We start from the raw sequence: 9,051 nt of genomic DNA on the forward strand, positions 1-9,051 counted from the left end.
GTAGTAGCAAATTGTAACCAAAAAAATTTCCTACGAATGTTCAAACTACTTACACTTGAAGGACTCACTGTTCACCATGTTCAAAATTGAATTATTCACACCGGGAATACACGTACATTGTTTGATTCTTTGGTCAATTCACGTAAACGAACTGATAACACACTATTCATTTTAGGGGATGTTCGCATAACATTCATTTTCGTCACGTATAATATTCAATTTGAAAATTGGAACTATTTTACGTGATTTTTCAAGTGATTCGAATGTGAATTTTTATTTGTGTGTCAAGATAATGAGCACGCTTACTTATAGTTCTAAAGAATTGGATCAAAAGTCGCATTGTTTCGTAAAAACCATACCTACCCAAAATTGAGTACAACGGGTATTACGACATATTGGGTAAATATGCTTCTCGAAAAATTTGAGTAGATATTACTCGCTTTTGTTGACATTTGTAAATGAAAATAAAGTACCAAAGACATTGGAAATCTACAGGGTCCGCCATCTAACATTTATTTTTGAACTAGCGGTTATTTCGACATGGGTAACCTTAATGTCACTTCTGATTTGACAGAAACTTAATTTTATCCTTCCGCTGAACGAAAATGGTTGTGTATACGCTTGAGGACCGCGTGAAAATAGTGCAGTTTTACTTTCAAAATCATGGTAATGTTGCGGAATGTGTGCAAAAAAATCATCTTCTCGGATGAGGCACATTTTCATCTCGGCGGGTATGTTAATAAGCAAAATTGTCGCATCTGGGGACGGAAAACCCGCATGTCATCATGGAGAAGCCGATCTCAGAGAGTGACGGTTTGGTGCGGATTTTTGTCTGGCGGCATCATTGGGCCTTTTTTCTTAGAAAATGAGGCAGGAGCCGCCGCCACGGTCAATGGCGAGCGGTACCGCGTCATCATTAGCGATTGTTTCTTCCCGTTACTTGAAGAGGAAGACTTAGACACCTTTTGATTCCAACAAGACGGCGCTCCGTGCCACACAGCCAACGCTATGATCGATCATCTGTGCACAGTCTTCGAAGATCGAATTATCAGTCGAAATTCGGATGTCGTTTGGCCGCCTCGGAGCTGTGATTTGACACCGTTAGACTATTATCTTTGAGCGGCTGTCAAAGATAAGTGTTATGTGGACAAGCCAGAGACAATTCAAGCCTTGAAGGATAACATACGTGCATTCATAGCTGAAATAAAGCTGCATACAATCGAAAATGTATTAAAAAGCTGGACCGACCGACCGTATGGCGTACTGCAAGGCCAGCCGAGGCAGCCATTTGAATGAAATTATATTCCACAATTACCCGGAAGGATTGTACTTTAATATGAAAAAATAAATTTTTATTTCGGATGAACCGTTTGTTTTTTATGCATGTTTAGAAAAAAGTTACATTACATTATTCATGCTTCACAGTGTATTTATATGTTTAAAAGTAAACAAGCATTTTAATGTATTTTTCTTACCAACTAGAGCCTGATACGGCTCGATATCTAATACACTTTATTTTTTCCATACTGAATTTTGGTAAAATTTTTACTACTCATTCGGGTCGGGTACGGGTACAGGTAATTTTTAATCGGGTACGGGTAAATTTTTTTATTTTTTCTCGGGTACGGTAATTTTTTTTATTATTGATCGGGTACGGGTAATTTTTTTAATTTTCAATCGGGTGCGGGTAAATTTTTTTGCTGATCACTCGGGTACGGGTCGGGTTCGGGTATAAGAATTTCTATACCCGACCATCTCTACTGCAAACGTTTTCTTCGGATGATTGCGAAAACTAAATGATTGTAAGAAACAACAATTAAGTGAATAACGTTTGGAGATATTTGTCTCAATGTAGGTTTTTTACTGTCTTTTGGACTGCTGAGATCGCTTCATTGAGAAGATTTGCACCATAACTCATGAGTATGAATATTGTCAATAAAATAAAAAAATCAATTTATGTTCCACAGCAATGTAATCCAAAGCGTTTATTTTAATATTTATATTTGAACAGGAAACTTGGAAATTAAAAAAGTTGTAGACTTATTTCCATTCAGCCTATTATTACCGTCTTCCTGCCGACTTGTCTATTTCTTACCCTTCAGTGGTGCAAGTCCCCTGCGTGCCCTTCTAGCATTTTCCTTTGCCTTATGCTTAGCAATATGTTTCTTCAAGGTTTCGGCCTTCTTAGCAGTAACCTTCTTAGTGCGTGCTTCTGCGTTCTTGGCTAACTGCTGCTCGCGGTTCTTCTCAGAAGCCAGGAATTTAAGTGCAGTGTTGTTCTTGCGCATCTTGATATTCCTGGCTTTGAACGAAGCAATAATTCGTTCGTACTTGCGTTTCTTTGAGGCCAATAGAGCACGACGCTTGGTGACCTCTGCATAGGGATTCAGTTTCACCAATTGAGCTGTGTTGGTCAGCGGATTGAGGCGACGTACATGACGGTGAACCGCCTTCTTGGCAGGCTTAAGAACCTTTCGAATTTCATCGCTCTTAAGAAGACGGGCCAAGTCAGTGTTTGCCATAATTGGATTAGGCAAATTGTAGTCCTTCTTAGTAACAGACTTGGTTTTCCATGTACCATAGATATCGTTCAAACGAGCAAATGCCGATTCGGTCCAAACACAGAGTCGTCCAACGTGACCACCGGGAGCAAGTTTCAATAAGTTAAGCTTGCTAATTTTCATGGTGTCAACACCGGGAATATTACGGAAAGCTTTTCGCAGACCTTCATCCTTGGAATAGATGATCAAGGGGCCGCGACGTTGAACGCGGCGACGATTACGCATTTTACCGCGGCCGGCACGGAGACGCTGCGATTTGTACACCTTCTGAACATCAGCCCAGACTTTGGAACGGCGTAAGAAAACGACAGCTTGCTTGGTCTTCTGGAACTTTTGGATATCATCCGAGACAACTAGCGGCAATTCCGAAAGACCATCGATGACGTGTCCTACAAAAAAAAAAACGATCAGAAATAAGAATGTTTTATTACTTTTATCAGTACTAGTCTTTGGAGATAATACAACCGAATTGAAGGTTCTACTGAGTATATTAGAAAACTAATCATTGATGAGGAACGATAAATTAAGTACAAGTTTCAAGTTTTGTTCACGAAAAATTATCCACTGACAGTAGGTAAAACTTCCATTACATATCTAAACAATGACTGTTTTTCTAAGATCTTTAGAAGAACCAATGATCCACACTGATTGGAAATAGTTAACAGTGGATCTAATCTTGAATGACGTTTTTTTCTTATCCAGAACCTACATTCTAACTCTAACTTTGTATGGACATTAACATAAAATCGTATTAATTTTCAACCTGTTTCGCCGGGTTTTCTCATATCACCGCAAATCTCAATATACTCAGTTACGTTTGATGCGATGACGAAAATTTCAGTAATCCAATAATGCACATAAAAACCCTCCTCTTCCAATGCCACATCGGTTGATAATTGGTTTCTTTAAAATCAAAATATCTCACCTCTAGATTGCACTAAAGCCGGTACACCAGAAGCAGCGATTGCCGATACCAGAGCGTAACGCTTCAGGTTGATGTTAATCTTGCGGTGCCAACGACGCCAGGTTTTGGTCGGAGCAAACATACGACCACCGCGACACATGTTACCGAACGCACCCTGGCCGGAACGATGAGTACCGCCCCCGCGAACACGCGGAATACGGGCAACAGCGCGACCGGTACCCCAAGATTCTGCTGAGGTTTGGTGACCAGCAGCTTCACTCACAGCGTACGGCTGACGTCTATTGCGACGCATTAGCTGCGAAACTTCGCTAACTACATCGGGTCGAATCGGTGCCTTGAACACGTAGGGTAACGAGACATTCTTACCCTTAACCACTTCGTTTTTGTCAGAGTAAACGCTGACCAGCGGGCGAGATGCCGATAAACTCTAAAATTAGAAACAAAACAAAACATTGGTTTGAATAAACAAAACAAATTTTTAAAATCTTAACGAAATTAACGATGTTATAAGCAAAATTAACTGTTTGTTAATACACAATCACATCAGAACTTTCAGCTAATTCAAACCAAACACAACATAACGCACAAGACACGGTTTCAGACTCAATCACGCACGTGTAAATTCATGATAATTATCGGTTTCTTTTTACTATTACAAAAATCAAATAACACTTTCCCGAAACCATTGACATGATGTATCATTTTCCTAAATACTAACCATTTTCAATCGCAAATGCACTTGCAAAATTCAAAATAACTGCAACTCGTTCACGTTAAAAGACGTCCGCCATGCCACGGAGGACAGAAAAAGAAATAGCGAAAGCGGAAACAGTCAAAATTGACATTTCACGAACTGTCAAAAGACCGGAAATTTCAGTTCAAAGATTTTATAATCTGGTAATGCTTGATGCTGCAAGGGTTTTTTTGTCAGTAGCTTGTGTTTTTGTTTATCAATTGAAAATAGTTCGATTCGTACGGAGCTTGTGAAATTTGGAAAATAATATTAAATAGCATAACATGGCTGGCGAAGTGCTCGTTGACGCTCTTCCTTATATTGATCTAGGGTATGACGATCCTGGAGTACGTGAAGCGGTATGTATTTAACTGTATAATTTATAAGACTAATATAAACAGTGTATTTGGATATTGCATTGTTCCATAATGGCAAATCAGTAGTACAAACAAAAAATGATAATTTACTTACTCAACTTGGATATAATATATATATATATGGGAATTCAAAAAAAAAATGAAATTTCGACCGTACGTCATAACGAACAAAGTGAAACGCATAAATTTTTCATACTTCGCTTGCAAGAATCGATCAATTTGAACAAAAAGATAATTGCAGTATACCACAAAGAAACATTTTAATTATAAATAATTAGAAACATTTTAATTATAAATAAATTATACATTCGATATAAATAACAAACATTCATTGAAATATAGTTAGATATGATCAACGAAATACATATATTTCTCTGGAATTTTCACAGGCTATTGCAATGGTTGAAGAGGAATGTCGTCGTTACAGACCAACTAAAAACTATCTTGAACATCTGCCAACGCCTAACACGATTGGTTTTGAAACGGCATTAATGTCGGCTGAGTTTGAAAGAATACAATCACGTCTGCCAATGGAACCGCTAAGTATGAAACGCTATGAACTGCCTCCACCACCAGCAGGAAAAATGTCAGAAGTGTCGGCCTGGTCGGAGAGTGTAGACAATTCGATGGCTCAACTAGAGCATCAAGCCGTTCGTGCTATGAATCTTGAATTAATGATGGAATATGGATGCGAGATGTGGAAATCTTATCTTGAGGTGCTTACGGCGATGCAGGCAAAAGCTCAAACTAGACTGGAGGCAATTAAAAAAGAAATTCAAGACGTGAATTGGAAACGGAAATCAAAACAAACCCAGGGAGGCGAGAAACTACGATCCCTTGAAGCCCAGTGGGTCATGCTAGTATCGAAAAATTACGAAATTGAGCAAGCTTGTGCTAAACTGGAGGAAAGGATATACCTGAAGAAACTTGAAAAAGGTTTATTGCAAGGAGTAGATGACGAATGAAATATTAAATAAAAAGAATAATTTTATTTTTAAAGCCTTCTTGGAAAAGACAAAAAGAAATCAAAGGGAAGGGGGAGCTCATAATTTTATAAGTAAGATCGTCGCCTTCCAGGCTTACTAACATTCGACTCCTAACATCGCACATATGGCAAATATATGATCGAGAATAATTGAAAAACAAATTGAAATTTTTCAATGCAATAACTAGTATAAACTGAAAAAGCAAAGCCTTGGTATTACATTCCTGTAGTGGAATTTGACCTTCTGTTTCAACAGACTCCAGAGTGTACAGAACCATTGTATGACTGGTACTACGATTCTACAGACACTATGAATCCTTTCAGGTCGGGGTCGAACACACGAAAACTGGTTTGTAAGACTAGAGGCGTACAAAACAGCTCATTTTGGTGAACAGCTCCGAACCGATCAGCTCACCAAAGTGAATCGATTCCGTGTGTCAGCTCATCAGGTCTTTTAGTTTGAACTTAAGGTTCATTTTGTGCGCCGTTTTTCTTATGCACCGGTTTTCTTTCATATGCATGATCGAAATTGAATAATTGATTTGCAATGAATGCAATGCGAATTAATTAATTTAATTGATGTCGACTAAATTGAATCTCTTAAAGAGCCGAAGATCCGATCAGCTCGTAGCGTGTTCCCTTCATCATAATGCAGTGAACTGGGTAGCAAGTGAGTGAGCTGCGGTTCTTTTGAAAAGAGCTGTGAGCTCACTTCAATGATTCGATTCACTGGAACAGCTCAGGAGCGAATTGCCCATCTCTATGTAAGACCAGTGCCCTATGCATTGAGCCGCCAACCCGAGACTGGTATAAACTAAAATGAGGCAAACCAGGGACTGGTATAAACTAAAATGGTGATCAAAGTCGAAATGATCGGATCATGTGACGGCTTGGCGGCATTTCCGCGAAAGTGCTGCATTTTGACGGCCGGAAATTCAGCTCCCGCAATTTTCTATCTAGAACAAAAAACAAAACATTTTCTAAATTCATATTACAGTTAGCATTTTTGAATCGATTGGTCAAGATTTACTTGACTTATGTTTCCGGCCAGCTCAAAAAACGTGGTTCTGAGATAAACGCGTTTAAAGTTTTCGGTGCTGTAAGATCGTATCTCATACTCGAAATTAAGGCGTCTAGAAATATTTCCCGCTTTTTATCTTGGAATATTAGTTAACTGCGGGTTCACTTGGGCAGTTGCAATAAATCTTCGTGACATGATCCTTGCACATAGGTTTATGGCGATATAACCCACGTGGGCACAAATGGCATCGTTTCTGTTTCGACATCCTATTATAAACCGAAGAATCTCGAATACCTTAATTCTCGATTTGCATGGGACCAGTGACAAACATTTTCCAAAGAACTCGCAAATTTGCATGCAGACTAGGTGCGGCCATTCTTTGGGCTAACAAAAGTTGTACAAGCACGCAAGGGCTGGGGAACGGGTATAGCGTGTTGGGTAAGTCGATGCCTTTCACGCTGTCCACCTGGGTTCGATTCCCAACCCCGCACATAGGGTCAGAAAACTTTTCTGGCCAGAAGAGCTGAATGACAACAATGTTAATACCTCTATAATCGAAAAAAAAATATGACGCAAGGTCACCGAAACTGGTTTTGAGGTTTCTGAATTGTGAAACACACTATTTTTCAAAAAAGCTTCGTGATAGTGATGGCTTTCGATAAAAAACACATTTGTTCTAAATGTGGGATTTTACCACAGACTAACAGACAGCGTTCATGATTTGCATTGTCCACTGTATCACAGCGCAGACTAATCAGAAGTGAACAAATGAACGCAGCATAATTATAGTAGAAGTTTCTTAGACCCCAACGTTTCTGTTTGATGTTATTTTTTTAATTTTTTGAATTTTTGGTGGTTGTTCAAAGAGAAAACTACGATTTTCACGAAAAAATTCACCATTTTGTAGCTGTTAAACATCCCCAAAGTAACAAACATCGAAAAGGAAAACGTTGGAGTCTGGTTTGTTATATGTAAAAAGTTTGGGCAAAATTTGAAAAAAATTGTTGCAGTAGTTTTTGAATGACGATGTACACGGGCTTTCAAAACTTGCTTTCGAGGAAAACGCGTTTAAAGGTTTTTGTCTATAAAATCAATGAAAACAATTATTTACTCCTCTAACATTTTCAAAAAAATCACATTTTTTCTTTTATATTTATTATAACGAAACATTTCAAGAATGTTTTGTCAAATTTTGAAGTCAATCGATATCTTGGACCTGTGCGCCGAGCTCTTACTTCTTCGTAGAAAGAGATAGCCGTTGTTTAGGGTCCATAACTTCCAGAGTTTCGTTCCAATAGGCTTGCAAATTTCATAGAAAATTCTTCAAATGTTTTTCTATAAGAAAATAATAAATGATTTTTCAAAAGTGTTAGACCCTATCCGTCCCTTAAACATGTTTTTTCGATTTGATATGAATGTTTAGCTATTGAATTATCCTACGTATGATTAACATACGAAAATATAAAACACTTAATTTGGAAAATCGTGAAGTAATGAGTAACTTTTACATTTGAATGAAATTACTTCTTTTTCAATAAAAGTTTTCAATCTCTTAAAAAAAGATTACGTTGCCTTCTATCAGACCCTACCAGCTCAACGAGAAATAAGTCTTCAGTTCAGCGACGCCTTCGCACGCGATCACATTGAACATATCATGGCTATTGTATTGGTGCGCAGAGCTACTATTTTGGCACGCATGAATTAGGCAATACTTGTATGTACAAGATACGATGCTGACTCGCCTGAGGGCCCAATGTTCACAAAAAAGTATGTCGCTAACGGTTTTTCGTGAGAATATGATGTCCTTACTTCTATATAACACGAAGAAAAATTTTTTTTAAATATAACCAAATTTAGGTTTCACGCAACAATTTATTTTGTTAAAATAGTGACAAAATAAAATCTGGTTTGATATAGAAAATATTGCTGCTTGAAACTACAAAACATGATAATCAATTTTACTCAGTGTGTTAGCTTGTTTCAAACGACATTTTGATAAAAGCAACGAATATTTCACTTGTGCGTTCCTGTCAATTTCTTGACAAACAATTTCACAGTGAATTCAATTTGAAAAATTTGTTATGAATGAACGATCTTTAGATATAGTTGTTGCGCTTTGAATTCACAAACTTTTTAGTTGAAATGAATTACCTTAAATTTAGCTATTTCAACTAACGCTTTTCTTTGTTGAAATTATACATTTTTGTTTGTTTTTAAAAATAAAATGATTTCTTTCAAACTAATTTACATGGTTACCAAAATTCAAATCAAACAAAGATCATTGTTTTTGTTGAAGGGAGAAATTGGTTTGTTACAATCATATTCTAGCTTGAAATGAATTAAATTTTAGAAACTACTAACTGTTTTGTTATTTTAAACATGCTCAATTTCTCTGCGTGAAGTACAGCGTACATGCAGAAAAATTCCGATTGTTCAAAACAAGAAAATG

The 9,051-nt window shown here is 37.5% G+C and overlaps 2 protein-coding genes across 2 annotated transcripts; one reads left to right on the forward strand and one right to left on the reverse strand.

The window, feature by feature from the left end:
- Positions 1-1,953: 1,953 nt before the first annotated feature.
- On the reverse strand, positions 1,954-4,334 carry LOC131440286 (large ribosomal subunit protein uL4). The gene is made up of 3 exons (XM_058611415.1): positions 4,205-4,334; positions 3,487-3,913; positions 1,954-2,950 (listed from the first exon to the last, which is right to left on the reverse strand). Exons 1-3 carry the CDS (start codon positions 4,205-4,207, stop codon positions 2,085-2,087), a joined length of 1,296 nt encoding a protein of 431 aa, XP_058467398.1. The 5' UTR covers positions 4,208-4,334; the 3' UTR covers positions 1,954-2,084.
- Positions 4,335-4,437: 103 nt separating this feature from the next.
- LOC131437248 (pre-mRNA-splicing factor SPF27) lies at positions 4,438-5,587 on the forward strand. The gene is made up of 2 exons (XM_058606515.1): positions 4,438-4,578; positions 4,986-5,587. Exons 1-2 carry the CDS (start codon positions 4,504-4,506, stop codon positions 5,559-5,561), a joined length of 651 nt encoding a protein of 216 aa, XP_058462498.1. The 5' UTR covers positions 4,438-4,503; the 3' UTR covers positions 5,562-5,587.
- The last annotated feature ends 3,464 nt before the right edge of the window (positions 5,588-9,051 follow it).

The sequence above is a fragment of the Malaya genurostris genome, chromosome 1 (assembly GCF_030247185.1).
Source record: "Malaya genurostris strain Urasoe2022 chromosome 1, Malgen_1.1, whole genome shotgun sequence".
Lineage (NCBI taxonomy): Eukaryota > Metazoa > Arthropoda > Insecta > Diptera > Culicidae > Malaya > Malaya genurostris.